We start from the raw sequence: 19,583 nt of genomic DNA on the forward strand, positions 1-19,583 counted from the left end.
CGCTTTCCAGTCGACGTGTCGGGGACGGTTATTTGGGCGAGAGGGGAATCGAAAGGGGGAACAAACACGGAACAGGGTGTTGAAAGGCCTGTTAAAGCCTGATAGATCTCTGGCTCTGCAGAAGATATGATTCATGGAGTAATGAGGGAATTTGTGGGAAAGATCACCAAGGCGTCCATGAGGACAACATGTGTTCCTGTGTGTGTGTGAGAGTGTGTGTGTGTGTGTGTGTATCCTTCTTTTTTCCTCCACCCCCGTGTGTGTGTGTGTGTGTGTGTGTGTGTGTGTGTGTGTCCGAGTATGTAATGTGAAGGCAGCGCACTCATTAGCGGCGGCTTCAATGGCGACTAGCTCCAGTTACAGTAGTAAACACACCCTTTGAAGATTTAACGGCGCCCCGAAACGCCGGCGGGCCCTGAAAGCGCCGCTCTGCAGGCCGGAGAGGCAAAATGGAGCCGTGGAGCCGGAGAGAGCGACGCGAGACGGCGAGCGCCGCTGCTACCGCTGCTTTCTGCGTCGCAAAACGCGCGGAGCGTGTCGGCGCGGGGATCATTAGCGCTAACCATGCACGGCATATATAAACACACACCTGCTTTTCCACACACACACACACACACGCGCCGTTTCGTCGTCGCCTTGTGTTATGGCGCCGAGGCCGGACACCTGCGCGTGTGTGACGCGCACAGCTCTCGGTGTGTGTGGATGTTTATCGACTGTGTGTGTTGCAGAAACCGCAGGCGGGCATTGCAATAAACAGATGTTGGGTCTTTATGAGGTCTTTACAACAGGTTCAGTTGTGCCCGAGAGCGTGCACGTGCATTGTGTGTGTGTGTGTGAGTGTGTGTGTGTGTGAGTGTATGTGCAGGAGAGGTTTCCTGCTCAGCAGACTCGAAATTGTCCAGACGTGTGAATGAGTGAATGAATAGTTTTACGTCTCTGAATGGTGTGTGTGTGTGTGTGTGTGTGTGTGTGTGTGTGTGTACGAAGCCAGAGAAGAAAAACACACACACGTCCGCTGGCCGGTTTAAAAGGTCGACTAAAAATCCGCACACCAAAAGTGCTCCAAAAAGAAAAGATGATCTATTTTACATAGAACACAACTCTGGCAAACATGAGCCTGCCTCAGATGTTGTTGTTATTGTGCCGCCATCTTTAAAGAGAACAGTCATGTGATCGATTCCTTTTTTTTTTTTTTTTTTTTTTGCACCTTTCGTCGGATATATGATGTTATCTTAACATTGTTACATCTTCACTACTTTTCAAGAGCCGACCAAGGAAAGTGATGCTTTTTTTTACACTTTTACATGGAAACAGATGGACAGAAACCTTCTTGATGGAAGGGCTTCAGCGCACGAGATAAAACAGTCATTTCTGGACGAGAAGCCGCTACATTTTCCACGTGCTTTGCGGCTAATTAATGGATTTTTTTGGGCTAGCGAGCTTCACGACACCAAAACATTCATCCTCGTCACATCGGACGCATGAAATGAGCGTGAAATACGTAGGCCGTTCAGTTCCGACGGGGAAGAAGACGACTTTAACGGTTTTAGTGCGCAGGAGGAAGACCGAGATGGACGTCAGCTGGTGGATGAAGAAAATGGATGGATTGTCTTTTTATTTATTACTCATCTTTTTCATCAGCCATGTCACAGACGCTGTTTGGACAAAAGCATTTCCAGTTCGTATTTGTGGATACTACCACTGCAGATATAATTAAGAGTTTAAAAAAAAAAAAAACGCGTAAATATCTCATGTTTCAACTTGGACACCTGCAGCTTCTGGACAAGTGCGGCCTGTAAATGTACACATAGACTTATTTAGTCATTTTTTGTGGGTGGGAAATTCTCCCCCTTCTTGATCTCCACCCCCTGCAGCCTCAGCGTTCCAGCCGGGTTTCTCTCATTCACACACAAATATTCAGTTTTGCTGCAACAAACCTTCATTGAAACAAAGCTTCCTCCTTATCCGGAATAGATTTCAAGCGTCGGTCGAATTTGTTCCTGCTTTGAATTCTCCAAGATACTTTGGACCAATGCCTTTAACGTTAAAATAAGTAACACCATCACTAACGTTGGGTGTCTTTTACCCAATATAATATCCTGGATAAAATACAGTTTTAATCAATTTATAGACGTGCCGATGGGAGGGAAACAATCATAGAATTAATAACATCAGTGAGCAGCCTGAAGCTACACAAGGACGCATGAAACTCAGACAATAGCAACACAATGAAAATCACATGACAAGAATTGTGTGGGTGAAAATCCCCCGACGTTAGTGTTCTAGGGTTGAATATCAATCATAAATTATTGATCAGGCTGGAGGCGGGTCTCACCTCGCACCGGTCGCCCCAGTTTTCGGAAACCCCCAAAAAATGAGCCGTTTGTTGATGAAGGGGGAAAAGACGGTGCTGCTTTTATTTAAATGTGTTCAATAGTCTGGAAAGCACGTCAAGCGAACACTAATCATTGGGTATCCACGCCCGATAAACTCCAGGAGTTCGACCGCTCTCGTGGAGTTTGCGTTCAAGTCGACAGCTGACCGATCGGTCGGACGATCGGATTCAAACTCGGCGGCGGGTGTTTCTGTATCCAATGAATAAACACATCACGATACCCTGCGACCAGGTGTCCAGGGCCTCAGACGACAGGAGCACAAGAATCGTTTCAGGAGACCTGAATGTAGAAGAAAGAGACATTCACTCATTCACTCATTCATTCATTCAAAATTCCTTCAAAAGTAAAACATAGATTCTTCCGGGGAGACACAACCAGTACCGCGATCCAATACACCCAATGGACTAAATCTACAATTTGAAAAAATACATGAAAATCATGAATTGCTTTTTAAAAGTGAAAACGCAGTTCCAAAATGCAGCGAGTTTGGGTGCCACGATGAGACTCGTCGTGGAGAAATTACAAGATATGACGTGAGAAGACAGAAGTGAGGCGTAGCGTTGTGGAAACTTTTCTTCATGAATCTCAGGTTGTTCATATAATGTTTAAAGGAACATTTCTTTACATAGAAAGATTTCTATCATTTACTTGTTGTCTTTTCCACCAAAACAAAGGAAACATTTGGACTTTGCGTTACTTCTAGGTAATTACGCTCCGATTTTACTGGTCCGGCCCCCTTGTACGCGGCCCTCGGACCAGGATGGGTTTGACACCCTGGTCCAGACTCTGGGAAGAACCCGGAGAACCTGGAAGAACCCACGCAGACACACAGACATCATGGAGGACCGGCGCAAACCCAACCCGAGAACCACAAAAAGGAAGTACAGACTTTAAGTTAACATTTCTGGATTAGCGGTTAAATAAGAATTGGCAGCTGGTAAAATGCACGCCTGCCATGGTCTCGCCTAACACACACACACACACACACACACACACACACACACACACACACACACACACACACACACAAACACACACACACACACACACACATGGAAAAGGTCCTGGTGAAACCAGACCGGCGTGTGATTCCCATTTCTATTTACGCCCTCGTTATCGCACGCGACTGTTAGCGCTTTCATGCTACAAAAACAGCTAGCGTACAGGAAGACGTATCTATGTAAAACCAAAGGAAGTGAAAAGGCGAGGATTATTCATGTAATTAATCGCATTTATGACCCAGAATTCCCCGCCTCGGTCGCCCCGGGGCTTCGAGAACCGCCCGCTGAAAGAAAAGTGTCCGAGGACGTAAACAACGGAAAGAAAAGAGAGGGAAAAAAAACTACGTTTATTGTGTTTTGTCATTCTCTCGGCATCTGGGAGAGGGAGTTGAGTGGGGGAATATTAAAAAAAAAAAAAAAGAGAGAGAAGAAAAAGACTGGAACTTTTTTTTTTTCTTCTCCTCTTTCACAATAAAGTCCTAGACAGATGACAGCTGTGGACACACTGAGCGCAGGCTGCCTGTTTTATCGCCTTCACCCATAAATAAAGGAAAAAACGCCGAGTGGAAGAAATACAGTCAAAATATACGATTTATGGCAGCGGGCGCGGGAGGGAGTCTGGAGATTTCTTGGACAATATGAAAATAAAGCTGCAATAAAATGAAAAAAAAAAATTAAAAAAACGCACCGGGCCCCGAGTGCGGTCTGCGCAGAGACGTGGAGGCCCTCCAACGCCGCTCACTTTTATTACTCGGTCTGAAAAAAAAAAAAAAAAAAAAGAAAGAGGAGAAAAAGGCGAGAGACCCGTCCAGAGACCCGGACCATTACGGTCGAGGCCGCAGTCTCCATCCACGCACCCCCAGGACCTTCTCACCGAGACGGGAGGGGATGCGTGGCGGCTAAATCACCCCGGCGTCCACATAAAGAATTAAAAACGCGATTAATCGCGGCAATTACTGTAATAACCGACTGCCAGGGCTTGTGTAAACAGCCGCGGGTGGGGGAAAAATAATTTATGCTTCTGATAGTAAAACGGACTCCCGGTTTATTTAAGCGGTCGGTGACGTTCCGATGATCGCCAGCGGGACGAATCATTTACCGCCATTTTCATTCACCGCGTCCTTTTCAGCCCTCAGCTATGCTGTTTGAATCCTCCGCAAAGGAAGGCCGAGCAGAGAGAGGACAGATCTTTTTTTTTTTTCCCCCCTATTGTAGAGCACCGCATCTTTCTTGGCCGGAGTTGCACATCAGATCTAGGGTTTCACAGAGCATACCAGGGGACCGGCGAAACTGGAGACAATAACAACAAATATGGGCTTGTATTTTTGGATTGTGATTATAAAGCCAGTTTCACAGTTTAATACTCCGGGGAGAGCAAACAAGCTGTGCCGTTCAAAGGGAAACCGGCGTCCAAAATGGGATCAGATCTTCTGGCGGTTTCCAAGTGCGCTCGGAACATGAAACGAGGGGCCACAAGACGGGGCTCCGAGGGCCGACGCGACCGAAGGTTGGTTTACGCTCGGCGTTAAACGCGAATACGGCCCGGAACTTCCGTCCGTCCTCTGGGTTGAAGTCTGCGCGGTACCGTCGGGAGCCATGAGGGGCAGTGGAGCACGATGCGCTCAAGTGCAACCAGCAAAAGGACGGGAGATGAAGGAGACGCCACGCTGAGAAGAATTCTATGTTCTCATGCCGTGCATCTAATGGCGGCATCTTTCTTATCTGGACTCACACCGAAAGATTTTCAGTCCGACTTAAAACAGAAAGTCAGAGATAAAAATTAGGAGTCTTACTCATCTCAGCCGTGAAGTATAAGGTGGTGATCCCATCGCTGTTCCTCGTCTTACAAAGATATCAAACGTGTCAAACAATATCACCCCAAGTCTCGGAGTCTTTACGGTGGAGAAACACAATCGACACCCAGCAGATGAGATCCGACAAAACCAGAAACAGGAAACCTGGTTGACGAACAATCTCCAGAGACGGAAGTGATGTGGAGCTTCCAGAAGATGGTGGATGCGGGCAGAAGAGACGGCTCGGACCACGGCGACTCTCTGACGGATCACCACCCAGTGGAGACGGAGACGAAGCGACAGGGTTAAATAGCAGAGGCTCAGCAGATACCTGGGAGAACATGGCTTGGTGGGGAAACAATAGCTGGAAGAATTGAGTTGCAGTCTTGCAGATAGTGACCCTGTAAGATTCAGTCTTTGTTACGATCATTTCCACTATTTATCACACGCTGTGAGCACTGCGACTTGAACAGCAATGCGGCTAATTTATGTTTTTTTTGGCTAACGAGCTTCAAGCCGCCAAAACATTTATCCTGGTCGCATCGGACCGATGAAACGAGCGTGAAATTCTGAGGATGTTCAATTCAAATACGAAGAAAAAATGGATGCATGGATGGACTTTTCCTTACCTTTTTTGGTTTATTTTATTTAACTCCTCATTGGTGGGACGAACTCCCGATAAAGGTCAGAACAGCGGAGTCGCTGCCCATCTTTCGCCGTGAGCTGAAAACATAGCTGTTCACCAAGAACTATCCTACTAATCACACCGAGCCCTGGCTTCCGACTACTGGTGCTTCGGATCTTCAGTGACTGAATTGCACTTTTTGTAAGTCGCTTTGGATAAAAGCGTCTGCAAAATGACTGGAATGTAGATGTAATTTATTATTCATCTTTTTCATCAGCCGTGTTACAGACACTGTTCAGAAAAACAGCATTTCTAGTTGATTCGTGGATGTTATTGCTATGTTTTTAATTAAAAGTTAAAAAAAAGTTTCTTTGTAAATATCTCATGTTACAACATGGACGTCTGCAGCTTATAGACAAGTGTGGCCTATATATGTACACATACATTTATTTTCTTCTATTCAGGCTTCCATTCAGGTGCGCTCAATTGTCAGTAGTTGATGATGCAGTGGATGGGTGGACGTTTAGTATTATTTATGATTAATATAACAAAATGATACATTTTTCATCAGCTGTATTACAGGCTCTGTTCAGAAAAAAAATATTTGCTGTATGTAATTATTATTATGTATTTATTACATAATTATTATTATCGTTTGTGGATGATGTCGGTAAGTATTTAATTAAAAGTGAAAAAAATGTGTCTGTGTAAATATATTATGTTACAACATGGACACCTACGGCTTATAGACCATTGTGGCCTGTATGTACACATAGATTTATTTTTAGTCAGTGCAGCTTATGTTCAGGTGTGTTCAATAGTCTGGAAATGATGGTAATTCTTTTAAACTACAAACTGGTCTTCAGATGTGAGCATTTGTGCGATGACTGTTTTCCAAGTCATTAATGAATGTGCAGCACACTGAGATGCTCCTGGGACGTTCAGAAGCTGAGGATGGCCATCAAGCTAAAAAGATGCAGTGACCGGCCACGGTCCAACATCTCAAAAAAAAAAAAACCGCAAAATATAAGGATGAAGAGGACGTCAGAAAACGAGAGAAAGGAAAGTTACGTTTTTATTTACACATTTTACAAAAATAAATTCACAAATACACTTTGGATCTCAACGCCTTTACAGCTTTTTAGAAGGTATGAGGTCTAGCTTCCGCCACCTTGACTTAAATAAAATAACAAAATAATAAAATAAAATAAAATAAAATAAAATAAAATAAAATAAAATAAAATTAAATTAAATTAAATTAAATTAAAAATAATAAAAAAAGATTAAAATTAAAATTAAAAACAGCTGAAAAAGCAGAAAACAAGATACTTTGAGGGCGTGGATCTCTCTCAGGATGTAATGTGTGTCATCACTTTACAGAGCATTTAGAAAGTAGTACAGGGAATATTTGTGACTCGACTTTGTGCAAGACATGAGATATTTGTGGCTTTTTTATCAACTAAACCTGTGAAGTCAGTTTGCCAAGCGAGTTAGCTCCTGCTAATGCTAACTTGAAATCAGTTGGAAGTATAACTCAACTGGATGCTTTCCGGCTTGCAGGATTCAGTGTATGGACAGCGGATCATACCTACCCATACTTACCGGGTTTCCTAGGTCGTCGAAGAAATCGCCATCCTGTAGTCCATCTTTTGAGCTGTCGGAGAAAACGATAATATAAATATGCGGATCAGATTGACACACCATCTCAATCGAACGTCTGGACAACTCAAGGTCTCCAATGTTCCTCCTGCATGTTTTTGGTATAGTGGGAGGAACCAAGAGGAACCTCCCGCAGGAGAACATGGAGGCTCCACACAGAAAGGGTCCCCGTTGGAATCCAACCAGGGACCTTCTCGCTGTGAGGCGCTAGCTCTGCAGCACCACGCCATTTCAAATGCTAAGACTAGTAGAACGGGTAAATACGTGAAAACCGTAGCAAAACAGTCACTTACAGGAAATCATACTCCACGTGGTAGGCCTTGTAGGTTATGAACGGATGTTCGAGAATTTGTTTGGGTGTGATCCTTTCCTTGTCGTCCCACGTGAGCATCTCCCTCAGCAGCTGCATGCACAGCTTCCACACTTCGCCTTCCGGTTTGTTGTCCTTCGCCTGTCACGGGGAGATGACGCTCAAATGAACCAGACGTTTTAAAGCGGAAAAATGCTGCTCGCTATGCGATTTCCTGAACTTACAGTGTAAACCTGGTCCAGATAACAGGTCTTGTTGCTACATTCATCTGACACTCGCTGCTCCAGACATCAAAAATGGAAAAAAAAAAAGTTACGCGTCAATAAATGAGGAGTGCTGGAAGGGGCTGCTACGAACGCCGGCGTTTTCACCTGGATGCATTCAAGTATTTCAGGCAGGTTTTTGGGATCGTTGCTTGTGGGTTCCCTCGGTAGAATGACAGGGGGTCCCAGGTAGTGGATCAAGTCTTCCAGCTGTAGCAGAAAAAAAAACAACTTATCCAGTGTGAATTATTGAAATCCGGAAGTTACTGATGGTCCGATAGCCGACGAGGCAACCGTCCACTGCTGCTACTACTCAAAGCATTGATATTTTCTGCAGGAAATCTTGTCGTTTATCTGACTCGAGAGGAGAAGATGAATCATTCTAACAACCGACGGCAAACACAAGGACATGCACGCGCACAAAAAATACCCGGAATACCACGAAGAGCAACACGGAAACCGTCCTCGGGCTGCTGTGGTGGCTCGTTCTACAGTGAAGAACACAGTGTGAGGGCGCGGTGGCTACCGGTGGCAGGTAACTTCAAGTTACTTGTGGAAATGTATTGGAAAATGAATAGGTTACGTTGAGTTACGAACACGCCCTTTGGGAATTTTGACTTAATATGGCAACATGGTACTTCTACCGAAATTAACAATGAGTTCGACCGCTTTCGTGGAGTTAGCGTTCATGTTGACGGCCGACCGATCAACCGGCCAATCGGATTAAAACCCCGTGGCGGGTATTTCCATAACGGAGGTGGTTGAGTGGCTGTCACCGAGAGCGGGTACGACTACCTACCAATCGAAACACGTTTTTGGCCGAGGACGGTGGCTTGCCGAACACCATCTTCGCCATCACGATGCCCAGCGACCAGATGTCCAGGGCCTCAGACACTGGGAGCCCAAGTATAATTTCAGGAGCCCTGAATGTAGAAGAAAGAGCTTTGTTATACTTGCGGAGCCAAACGTGAACTTGAGCAACACACGGAATGATATGGCGGTATCTGTGGACGATACCTGTAGCACAGCTGCTGAAAAACATAGTTGTGTTTTGTAGTTCGGAAACAAGCCGAGCTGAAGTCGATCAGCTTCACCTTGAAAGGCTTCCTCACCTGATCGACCAGCATGATGTTGCTCGGCTGAATGTCCGAATGTATGACGCCGATCCCTTTCAGGGCCAGTAATGCTACAGACATCTAAAAAGAAAACATTAATTTGCCATATATGTGATTTTCAGTTTGTGCTCATGTTCAACGAGGTTTAGGACTTTGTGTACCTGCTTTATGACAGTCCTAACATTCTGAAGACGCATCGGGACCCCCGTGAGATCGAGGTAGAAGCCCAGATTGATGTCCAGCTTCTCAAACACCAGGTACTTGTTGTTCCTCAGAGCACCGTAAAACCTGACGATGTTTGACTTGTACAGCTTTTTGTGCATTAAGCACTGCAGGATGTGCACCTGGAGACACGGGCCAAGTTCAGCACGTTAGGTGTGTGTTTGCGTGGGAAAGGGGAGGCGGTCCCGACGAGATCTCGTTTATAGTCCGACTAATTAACAAACTGGCTAATTAGCCGTGTCTAAAAAAAAATCCCATTTTTGAGTCGGATCTGGTAACTGCTCCTCTAATTACGCTCCCGTAAAATGCGGCATTCCTCGAGGATCAACTTTAGGACCTCTTTTTATATAAAGTAAACCCAACATCATTACGAGGGTGAAACAGACTTACTTTCCAGTTGCGTCTGACGGCACCGGCTCATTTGATATACCTCAACTTTCTAAAAGACGTTTAATGTTCTTATTTTTGGCTTCCCTTGCATTGCTACCGAACTAAGATCCTCAGCCCTCTCACTGCAAGCTTGCGCGCTGCAACGAGACATGTAGACTCAGCATTTAGGTTAGAAAAACTACCCATTTGTGCTGAATGATAGCGTTTATCAGCACAAAATGATCACCAAATTCAGCCGGTGTAAGGATTTGTATCTGTAATTGCAACTCCCTGGACAAACTGTATGAGCGGCCCAGTTTCCAAACTAGTGGCAAGTACAACATGACATTTAACTAAATTCTGATAACAAATGTTTACCGATAGGACCTTTTTTTAGAACCGGATTTGTGCAGCTGATCTCAAGTGACATTGAACGGCTACATTTAGACTAAATATGTTCTTAATCTATTCATGACCTCTCAAAAGCGCTTCTTCTCAAATCTCTTTGGAATAAGAATTGAACAGTCATACCTCATTACTGTGGTAATTCGGCTTGATAGGCGTCTTTACCACCACAGACTGATTAAATTTCTCGTCCAAACACTCAAATACTTCTGCAGAGCCACCTGATTTCAGTGTTCTCAGCCTCTGAAACCTCATGGGAATGGACTCATTCTTCCAGATAGAATTCCAAATGGTTAACAAATTCCAACCCATAATGCTGAGAAGAGAGCAAAGTGGGGAAACTGGTTTAATGCCTTAAAAGAAAAAAGACTCGAGCTGTGCGTTTGAGGTCTTATTTATCATGTGAATAACACATCCCTGCAATTTGCCCGTTTTGGTTTATGTAAGCTTTTGCGGCACATACAAAGTAACCTAAATAGCCATTATTCAACGTGAGCTATTGCTTGTAATTGCATTAGTCAAATAATTATATTCAGTGGGCTAATCTCCAATTATAACCCCATCCTGTTACACGAGGTACTCCCCAAGGGCCCGCTTTAGGACCTCTTAAATTCTCATTTCTCATTAAAATTTATTTTATGTTGATGGAGCGGGGAAAAAGTATCTTAATCTGCCCATAATCAAAACCGAGATCATTCGCAACGGAAATGGCGGTTAAATTAGCGACGCTGAGTAACCAAATGGTATATGCAACTACAAAATAAAAGCGAACGGCTTACGTGTGGTTCTCGATTAGATGTAGAAACCGCATCTTCGGTCGTTCCGCTTTGTGAGTCTAGTATAGCGACTCCGCTTCACACCAGTCTCTCTAATATAAGTTTCTTTGCGTTCACAATTGGAAGGCTTCGGTCACAAGTCGGTGTCTGTTAGCGCAACACTTCACAGATGGCGTGAGGAGGCAGTTTCCCTTTAGCAGCCTGCAGGGCGGCTTCACGGTCAGCATGGTCTTCCACTTCTGTGAAGTTTTACGGCGACTGAACGGCAGGACGCAGGTTAAACACTGTGAAATGGGAAGTTGTGATGTCACATAGGGGATGCAGAGTGTGTGATGTCATGCAACGGGCCTGGAAATGCTTTTCTATAAAAGAATGGCTCAAGGTTGATCTTATCTCGAGTATGAAACGAAGGCTTGGTTTCATGAGAGTGATGCAACTGCAGTCCATAGCGGAGCTGATAAATGTAAAATAAGAATTTTGTTCCTCTGCGTTTCTGATCATATTTAAATTAATAAAATTCAAAAGAGGAAGTTTGTTTTCAAGTCAGAATAAGTTATATAAAAAAAAAATCCAAGTTGTGCTATCCAGAATGAATGATTCATTCGACGGAATAAATAGAAACATGTATGGAATCAACGCAAAATGTACTTTCACTGTTATCAGGATGTGGGAGCAATTTTCAAATGTAAAAAAAAAAAAGCTTTGTAGGATTTAAATGGCGTTTAAAGGATCCCTCCTTGCAGTATTTTTGTTGCCTCGCAACTAGCCAATTAATATAACTGCAATTTAACTTGAGTTGTCGAAGAAAGGTGTATTTTCAATAGTGCGTTACTGGCAATGCTAACTACGAAGAGGAATTCATTTCATTAGCGCCTTGCTAGCGCCCATTCGGTAAAGAACTACAAATCCCAAGCAGCCTTGCGCTCATTACCATAGCAGCGGGAAGCTCGCTCGGCGTCGACAGTCATGGAGAACCAGAGCCGGGTGTTCGCCGTCCACCAGCCCGCCGCCGACGGCGAGAAAGCGGCGGGAGTCGTCGGGCGGGCCGCCGGCGGTACCAGAGGGAACCGGGAGCTCCAGGTCACCGGGACGGCGGAGGTGTCGTGCCGGGCCGACAGAGCGTCGGTTCGGGTCAGCGTTGGCAGCGGGAAGGAGTCGGTCAGCGAGGTTACCGGCAGCGTGTCTCGGCGGCTGGAATACATCCTTCAGTCTCTTAGGTGAAAAAACAAAAACGCCGCCATGTCCGAACGTCAACGCGGACGTTCGGCTGACGTCAGACGTTCGGCTGACGTCATCGAACTGACGTTACGTTTTGACGTTCGTCCTGTAAGTGACATCATCCACCGCTTTTCAACATCGTGAAAGATAATGAACATAAAAAACAACGCTAAATCTTTTTCTTTCCTTCAGAAAACGATGTGATTTGGATAGAATTGTGGTGGTACGCCATCAATAGAAAGGAAGGAAATAATCTAAGTAAACTTCAAGAAAATAAGCATTTGTAAATTAATTTTATTAAAAAAAAAAGTCATACAAAATAGCGAAAATATCAGAAAAGACTGCCGGAATAGAATTAGTGCCTGGAAATGCTTACGTGAACTAAAACTTTTTCCGGAATTACCCGCAGATTAGAAAGAAAATTAGCTAAAAATGAGGGGAAAATTCACCTTAACATTGTAAAGAAATCAACAAGCGGTTGAAAAAAACAATAGGATTGAAACTTTTCCCTCATCAGAATGAAGCTTGTTGCAAAGACCTTTTTCCTGTTTAGAGTATAAAGTGATTCAGAGCAATGTGCTCTGTGTTAAAAAGTCGTAAGCCACGCATAGACCCTCACCTGTGCGACCATGTATCATCTTCCATCCGAAACCCGACAGACAGCACGACGTGAGGGAGGAGGACTCGGCAGTGAGCAGGTTTCTCCACCGGGAGGCAGAACTTTACCGAATGGACGCGGAGGTTGAGTACCAGGAAGAAACGTGGAGACTTTGGAGGGCTCCTCAGCTTTGGCTGACCTCCGGTGTGTGTGTGTGTGCACACCCCGACAGGTGACGGTCACTTTCTCGGACTTTGAGAAGATGGAGCGGATCTGTTGTGTTTTACTGGAGAAGCTGGACAAGAGCGTGAGCGTGGGAGCGCCGCGATTCTACCACAGTGCAGAACGCCTGAGCCGGCTGAGGTGAGGCCGAGCACGAGACGTCTTTGTATGTAGGAGCTGTCGTTTATGTGATCCTGTGTGTGTGTGTGCAGGCAGAACGCGTGCGTGCAAGCAGTGGAAAACGCGCAGCAGAAAGCCATCGGGATCAGCCGGCTCCTGGGTCAGAGCCTGGGGCCGCCCCTCCTGGTCAGAGAGGAGGAGACGCGGGAGTGGAGGGACGAGGACGAGGAGGACGGCGGGCAGGGAGACGCTCCGGCTCCTCAGCTTCCCCGCCTGCCCACCATCACCGCTTCGTCACGGGTGACCGTCTCTTTCACCCTCAGAGACAGAAGCAGGAAAAAACTCTGAAGACGTCACGTACAGAGAGTGGTGTCGTGCAGAAAAACAATCAAAGAATATTGTTTGGAAAGTTGAAATTTGGGTGAAAAGATTGAGTAAACGTGTAACTTGTGTTTACAGTCACACACACACACACGCACACACACACACCGCCTCGCCGACTGTAGAGGCTCCTCCGCTCCCGTGCTCAGGTTTCCAGCACAGGCGCAAGTGTAACTTTGAGATGAAAGCAATCTATTTTTTAATTGTTCCAATTGTCTTGGGTGGAGGCAGAAGGCTGTCCGCCTTGCCGCCTTGCTCGTGGGGGAATGTTGGCTTCATCGTGAAGCGTGTTGTCCGGACCTGCTCTACGTGGAAAGTGTCATCATAAAGCTGTGTTTTGATTTGGCGTCACAGAAATAAAATCTAACGTGACTTCCCAGATCCGCTCACATCTCTGGCTTCGATTCACAGCCGACATTGTTTTTGTCTTTTTTTTTTTTTTTTTTAATGGGAGAGAGGATTTTAAGCAAACACAATGCTGTAGGCAGCCTTCGTAGACAACAACAAACTCGCAGTCTCACTTACGGAGACAATTTTTCTTTTTCCATTGCTGACGAAATTCAGAGAATTAATTTAAAATGTCATTGGATTGCAAAGCATGGCAAAATCTGCTTTATCACAATATATTAAAAGAGCGCAGGCGGTGACCTGTGTATCGCAGTTCACGGCGTCTCCTGAGGCCCCGCAGAAAACCCGGTGCCAAAAATGAAGCAGGAAATCTTGTCCCGCGAGACCCGAGCGGCACCATTTCGTCAGCAAGCGCGAGAGATTAAGGAGGCAGGGACGGGTTTGAGACATCGCACCGATGGGAGCGCCGAGAGTCCCAGTGAAAACATCAGATCTGAGGAAAGCATTTGGCAATTTTTTTTTTATCTACTCAGTACAACGCATGACTGACAGACTGCATTTGGACCGTGGAAGAAGATAATATTGTGTGTGTTGTCAGTTCACTGAGGTGTCGTCCACCTCGTCCTCGGGGAAAATCTCTCTGAGCCAAGGCTGCAGGGCGAAACGCTTCCCGTCAAAGTGTGTGAAGTAATTCTCCAGGGTGGGAATGTCCGGCTAGAAACATCCAACAGTAAAATGAAGGCAAAAACGGAGGTGCGCGTGACCGCGTGTCGGCGTACGGTCGTGGCCGGTACGTACCCTCATCCCGCTGACGCGCTCCAGTTGTGTCTGAGGTAAGTATCCGACCAGGAGAGAGGAGGGTCCCGGCCCACTGAACAGCACTTTGTAGTGAGGGGTATTTTCCGCCACGGTGCCCTGCGTGCACACAGTCAGGAGGCCGGAGATAAACAGGCTGCGCTCGCACCGCTGCAGCCAACAAGTGGGATCTGGTGACATCTAGTAGCCACGTTGTGTATTGCGGGGCTAAAAGCCTCGCTCTCATAGCAGTGGGGAAAAGAAAGCATCAATTGTGTCCAACATAATAAAGCTTTTTTTGACATTCGATGCCGTGACATTTAAATTTATAATAGCAGTGATTCTATTACTTTCGCGAGCGCCCGTCGTCACAGCGACCGCGAGGAAATCCGGGATCTGTTCAGAGCGTAATCACGTGCGGCTTGAGGCGAAATCGGCAAAGTTGTGTAGATTAAAAATGTTAAAATAAAAGCATGTCGTCAGAGTCTGCCGACCAGGACACGAACTCCGCAGCTGGCGAACGTCATCGCAGTGACATCATGGCGTTTTTACGCTTGCAGGCCCACGCAATGTTACACATACTGTTGGAGAAGACCACAAACCTGGGCCCGTTCCTCTTCTGCAGATGCGCGACATGTTTTAAAAGGTCCTTATCGATTTCCTGCCGCTGCCCATGACAGTGCACTCCAGCGGAGGAGTGGGACGTTGAGAAAGCGCGGGCGAAGTAGTGAGCACACACCGAGTGTACCGACATTTGAATTTAAAGACGTGGAGCAGTTCTGGTCGGTAATGTTTGGAAATAATATTCTTTTGATTTTAATTCGAAGGCTATTTCTTGCAACTCATTGATTATCCCAGCCGCTCGCCGCAGCGCTAACACCTCTGCCGCCATTTGGGAAACACCGACTGGCCAAGAAGGACACACACCGGACGCATGTGGCGTCGCGTCTGCTGACCTCAAAGCTGGAGTACATTTTTTCGATCCACTCGACCGGCGCTTTCATCTCGGGGTCCCAGCTCACCACCACGCCGACCCTGTGGCCCTTCCTCTCCATCACCACCTCCCCGACCCGCAGGAAGACGAAGGGCGGCCGGGGGCTGCGCACCGCCCTGGAGGCTGCAAGGGACAACACGGTTTACTGCGGTCAAACACAAACAGGGAGGTATTTACCATCGCACAAGTGCCAGGTCATATCCTGCTACCTCATTTCAATTTCACATGGAAGAATAATCTTTCTAAAGAAATAAAACCCAACTGGAAACACCTGGAGTTTCACCGGAGCGCATGCTTGTTCTTTCTTTTTTCTTTTTTTTTTGAATGGAGAAACTGCTTAGCTTTGCCTTTGCGTAAAACAATTTATTTGAAGAGGGAAATTCGCATCAAAGGTCCTCACATTAACGCTTGTTTGTTTTCTTTGTGTGTGGAGTTTGGGGGCTTTCTGGAAGGCCTCCATTGAAACCAAAGTGTTTTCGGGGTGGTTAGCATGTCCTCAGACTTGAAAAAGACGGAAACCATATTTCATCCAAATCAGCGCCATGATGTCATCTCTTCGGCATCACTTTTAATCCATTTACTGACATTAATAAAGTCTTAGAAAGTGATGTTTTTTTTCCCCCAAAGGGCTGTTTGTAATCATTTCACGCGGATTTGGCAGAAAAGTTTTCTGTCTTTTTTTTTCCCCAGTAAATCAAAATGTCTTTTAATTTGGATTTATTACTTCGTAACACGAGCAACGACCAAAACAGGACGGGCGCACGGGGGTGTTTTGGATTGCTGAAATAGGATTTCTCAAGACATTTGACGTTGGGCTAAGCTAATGGGCTGGAAGGGGGCGTCTGGCTCCGGAGGTCAGCGAGGGGTCGAACAATGTCTGACAAATGAGGGAAAAGAAAACAGATGCAGAAAATGAGTCTGAATCCAGACTAACGTGAGATTTCTTAAAACGACTCCGTCTGCAAAAGGTGAGATGATGGAATCGCAGCATTACCGAACCGGCTCTCGTCCGCAACATCACATTTCCTCGCCATTCATGACATGAGCGAATACATCCCGGCACACACACCTCCAAAGAATCCCTGGTTGTTGTCGTAAAGCATGTGCTCAAAGGCTGGCGACTCCGCAACTACTTTATCTTCAAAACCAATCAAAGACCTTTAAAAAAGGGAGAGAGGTTGTGAGTTCTGATCCCATTGGCTTTTTTAATTGATCATAGGGCTAGGCAATATATTGTTATGATGTAGATTTTTGTGTGTTTAAAATTACGATTCCCAATCATCCACCCTGATCCGGACACACACTGACATTGTTTTTTTCTTTTGTTTTCAGCAGCTCTTTAGCAATTACAGGCTAAAGCGCTAATACTTTTTTTTCCCATCAAAATAGCTGGATCGTTTTCAAAACCAGGGGTGAGTGCCAGTATCTATTTCAAAACAAAACACCCAAACTGCCTGAATAAATTGTGTCACCTCAGTTGACCGGAAACAAACAGAAACCTACCAGAAGAATCAGGCTAAAGACGGAAAACCATCTTGTCTCCAAATGGGAAATGCCACGAGTGAAGTGGCATTCAATACATTTAAAATAAACAACGCATTGGCAAAAACGAGCGGGTAAATAAATGAATGACTGAAAGAGCAAGACGACGAGTGACGCCATCGGGACCAAAAACTGCTTAGAATATGGAAATGGAAAGTAAGTTACCGGGAATGATTGGTTATAGAAACAGGTGTTGGTTATGGTGTTTATCTGCCCACATAAGAATGAGACCAGGGTCTCTGTGTTTTCTTGGTGTGTTTCACTGACCTGACCGAGTCCACCTGCCGCCTCATCCAGTCCGTCCACACAGTCGCGTTCAGGTAAGACGCCCTCCACTCTTTCCACATTCGACTTAACCTGCAAGGTCACCGTTTCACTTCGTTAATCCCAAACACACACACACACACACACACACCTGGATCAGGAAGTGGAATCTGCACAGTTCCCTAACAGCGATACCTTGTTCTTTCAGTTCCTCTAACCTCATCTGAGCTCAACCTTCAAACTATCTCGAACTATTCTGGGATCTCCCTCACTGTGAGCTCAGTGTGGACTTTTATAACTGATGGATTTCCATCCCTTCACTTGTTTAGCGTTATCTCTGTGTGATTGACATGTTTATTGTCATAATCTGCATAATCATGTAATAAAGTTCTGTTATTGCACTTTTTTTAAAAGTCAAACAGCTCTTTCCAGTCACCCGACTTCCAGTTTATCCAGTGATTGTTTCGGTGCGTCTGCGGATTCCGGTTGAACATCTGGCGGAAGCTGAAGGTCCGAGTCGGTGCCGGGACTTACCGGGCGGCGGCGTGGTACCGCTGCGCCACCGTGCCGCTCCACCGGGAGATGAGGTACTGCGCCGGGACGGCGGAGAGCAGCAGGGCGAGCTGCAGGGCCGCGGCGGCGGACAGCTGAGGCATGAGTGCTGCGGTCACCTGCGGAGGGATACAAGGAGCCCAACTTTTAACGCTACTAGCAAAACGATGCTAACTTTTAACGGCTACAACCGGAAGCGTCGGGAGACGTGAATAAAAGTTCTTCCGGTCGAAAATGTGTATCACCTCGCTTTGGAATCCGGATAGACTAGTGCGCAAACATCGCTCGTCACTCGCCTTCGTTTCTGTTTTTATTTTATTTACATAACGCCCGGCCGACGCCGCGGCAGAGACACCTGTATATTTACATTTCGGCCACGATGTGTCAACGTGGACCCCGCCTCCTTCTCCGGCTCGTCCAATCAGCGACGACCACGGTGGAGCTTCCGGCCTGTAGCGTCGCGACACGTCAGACCGAGCCGAGCTCGAGGGGGTCCGGACGGGGAAGTGGAGGTTCGGAATCGGTTTCGGGTGCAGTACCCCAGTGTGACCACGAGATGGCGCTGTTGTACCCAAATCTCTTCATGGAGTCTTACAATTAAGAGTTGTTTTACAATTAGTTTTTTGGAAAAAAATTCTGATTAACTTCCATAACAGCGTTAGCTGTTGAGGGAAATGTGTTTTCAATTTTTTTTTTGGATTCTAGTTTCGTTGTTTGCTGATGACATCTGTAGTGAGAGGAGAGAACAGGTGGAGGAACATCTAGAGGTGGAGGTATGCACTGGAGAGGAATGAAGGTTAGTCGCAGAAAGACAAAATATATGTGTGTGAATGAGAGGAACTCGGGTGGAACGGTGAGGATACAGGCAGTGGAGATCGAGAAGTTGGAGGATTTCAAGTACTTGGGGTCAACAGTCCAGAGTAACGCAGAGTGTGGAAAAGAGGTGAAAGGACGGGTTCAAGCAGGTTGCAATGGGCGGAGAAAAGTTTCAGGTGTACGAAGAGATAGAAGAACATCAGCCAGAATGAAAGGAAAGGTGGAGGAGACAGCGGTGAGACCAGCATTGCAGTAAGGACTAGAAACAGTGACAATGACCAGAAGACAGGAGGCAGAGCTGGAGGTGGCAGAGATGAAGATGTTGAGGTTCCAGGATGGAGAGGATCAGGAATGAGTCTATCAGAGGAACAGCACATGTTAGATGTTTTGGAGAGAAGGTCAGAGAAGCCAGACTGAGATGGTTGGGTCATGGACAGAGGAGGGATAGAGAATATATTGGTAGACGGATGCTGGAATTGGAGCTGCCAGGCAAGAGGTCTCGAGGAAGACCAAAGAGAAGATGTATGTACATAGTGAGAGATGATATGAAGGTAGTTGGTGTGAGAGAGGAGGATCCAGAGAATAGGGTTAGATGGAGAAAGTGAATTCACTGTGAAGACCCTTGAAGGGGAAAGAGCAAAGGAAGAGAAGAATTTGTCACAGGGGTGCAGGACATGTATGACTGAGACAAAGTGATGACTGAGACAGTTTGGACATGAACACTCCTCTGTTCATGTCCAAACCATGGTGAAGATCTGGGTAGAAGGTTGCTGAAGATGGAGCTGCCAGGCAGGAGGTC

The 19,583-nt window shown here is 46.0% G+C and overlaps 3 protein-coding genes and 1 long non-coding RNA gene across 7 annotated transcripts; 1 reads left to right on the forward strand and 3 right to left on the reverse strand.

The window, feature by feature from the left end:
* Nucleotides 1-1,913: 1,913 nt before the first annotated feature.
* Nucleotides 1,914-5,248, reverse strand: LOC147222543 (uncharacterized). The gene is made up of 3 exons (XR_015107708.1): nt 5,191-5,248; nt 4,086-4,153; nt 1,914-2,675 (listed from the first exon to the last, which is right to left on the reverse strand). It is a non-coding gene; the product is annotated as an uncharacterized LOC147222543 (long non-coding RNA).
* Nucleotides 5,249-6,715: 1,467 nt separating this feature from the next.
* On the reverse strand, nt 6,716-13,407 carry LOC147222544 (homeodomain-interacting protein kinase 4-like). Of its 3 annotated transcripts, XM_086167627.1 has the most exons (10): nt 11,866-13,407; nt 10,938-11,218; nt 10,285-10,474; nt 9,324-9,506; nt 9,065-9,243; nt 8,847-8,970; nt 8,156-8,257; nt 8,009-8,062; nt 7,768-7,925; nt 6,716-7,469 (listed from the first exon to the last, which is right to left on the reverse strand). In XM_086167627.1, the coding sequence occupies exons 2-10, from the start codon at nt 10,967-10,969 to the stop codon at nt 7,379-7,381; spliced, it is 1,113 nt and encodes a 370-aa protein (XP_086023753.1). In that variant the 5' UTR covers nt 10,970-11,218; nt 11,866-13,407; the 3' UTR covers nt 6,716-7,378. The 3 variants fall into 3 exon arrangements, with proteins under 3 accessions (XP_086023753.1, XP_086023754.1, XP_086023755.1); XM_086167628.1 differs by lacking the exon at nt 10,285-10,474; XM_086167629.1 differs by lacking the exon at nt 11,866-13,407 and having other exon boundaries at nt 10,380-10,474; nt 10,938-10,954.
* On the forward strand, nt 11,901-13,885 carry irak1bp1 (interleukin-1 receptor-associated kinase 1 binding protein 1). Its single transcript, XM_086167580.1, has 4 exons — nt 11,901-12,151; nt 12,812-12,893; nt 12,983-13,113; nt 13,185-13,885. The coding sequence occupies exons 1-4, from the start codon at nt 11,901-11,903 to the stop codon at nt 13,438-13,440; spliced, it is 720 nt and encodes a 239-aa protein (XP_086023706.1). The 3' UTR covers nt 13,441-13,885.
* A 441-nt stretch (nt 13,886-14,326) lies between these two features.
* LOC147222546 (uncharacterized) lies at nt 14,327-18,386 on the reverse strand. 2 transcript variants are annotated; one of them, XM_086167631.1, is made up of 7 exons: nt 18,214-18,386; nt 17,951-18,087; nt 17,420-17,509; nt 16,680-16,768; nt 15,573-15,733; nt 14,620-14,736; nt 14,327-14,535 (listed from the first exon to the last, which is right to left on the reverse strand). In XM_086167631.1, exons 2-7 carry the CDS (start codon nt 18,070-18,072, stop codon nt 14,416-14,418), a joined length of 699 nt encoding a protein of 232 aa, XP_086023757.1. In that variant the 5' UTR covers nt 18,073-18,087; nt 18,214-18,386; the 3' UTR covers nt 14,327-14,415. The 2 variants fall into 2 exon arrangements, with proteins under 2 accessions (XP_086023757.1, XP_086023758.1); XM_086167632.1 differs by lacking the exon at nt 18,214-18,386 and having other exon boundaries at nt 17,420-17,528; nt 17,951-18,085.
* Nucleotides 18,387-19,583: the final 1,197 nt, after the last annotated feature.

This window comes from Fistularia commersonii, chromosome 20 (assembly GCF_037954325.1).
Source record: "Fistularia commersonii isolate RoL2024-O1a breed Wild chromosome 20, RoL_Fcom_v1.0, whole genome shotgun sequence".
Lineage (NCBI taxonomy): Eukaryota > Metazoa > Chordata > Actinopteri > Syngnathiformes > Fistulariidae > Fistularia > Fistularia commersonii.

What these genes read in the sequence shown, in the direction of transcription:
- LOC147222544 (XM_086167627.1), bottom strand. Translation starts at nt 10,969, where the DNA reads ATGCGGTTTCTACATCTAATCGAGAACCACAC. An exon ending in CATCTAATCGAGAACCACAC is followed by an intron (nt 10,475 to 10,937) that starts GTAAGCCGTTCG and finishes CTCTCTTCTCAG; the next exon opens with CATTATGGGTTGGAATTTGT. An exon ending in CGAATTACCACAGTAATGAG is followed by an intron (nt 9,507 to 10,284) that starts GTATGACTGTTC and finishes CCGTGTCTCCAG; the next exon opens with GTGCACATCCTGCAGTGCTT.
- irak1bp1 (XM_086167580.1), top strand. Translation starts at nt 11,901, where the DNA reads ATGGAGAACCAGAGCCGGGTGTTCGCCGTCCACCAGCCCGCCGCCGAC. An exon ending in TACATCCTTCAGTCTCTTAG is followed by an intron (nt 12,152 to 12,811) that starts GTGAAAAAACAA and finishes GAAACCCGACAG; the next exon opens with ACAGCACGACGTGAGGGAGG. An exon ending in TTTACCGAATGGACGCGGAG is followed by an intron (nt 12,894 to 12,982) that starts GTTGAGTACCAG and finishes ACACCCCGACAG; the next exon opens with GTGACGGTCACTTTCTCGGA.
- LOC147222546 (XM_086167631.1), bottom strand. Translation starts at nt 18,072, where the DNA reads ATGCCTCAGCTGTCCGCCGCCGCGGCCCTGCAGCTCGCCCTGCTGCTC. An exon ending in CAACCAGGGATTCTTTGGAG is followed by an intron (nt 15,734 to 16,679) that starts GTGTGTGTGCCG and finishes TGTCCCTTGCAG; the next exon opens with CCTCCAGGGCGGTGCGCAGC. An exon ending in AGCGCGTCAGCGGGATGAGG is followed by an intron (nt 14,536 to 14,619) that starts GTACGTACCGGC and finishes GGATGTTTCTAG; the next exon opens with CCGGACATTCCCACCCTGGA.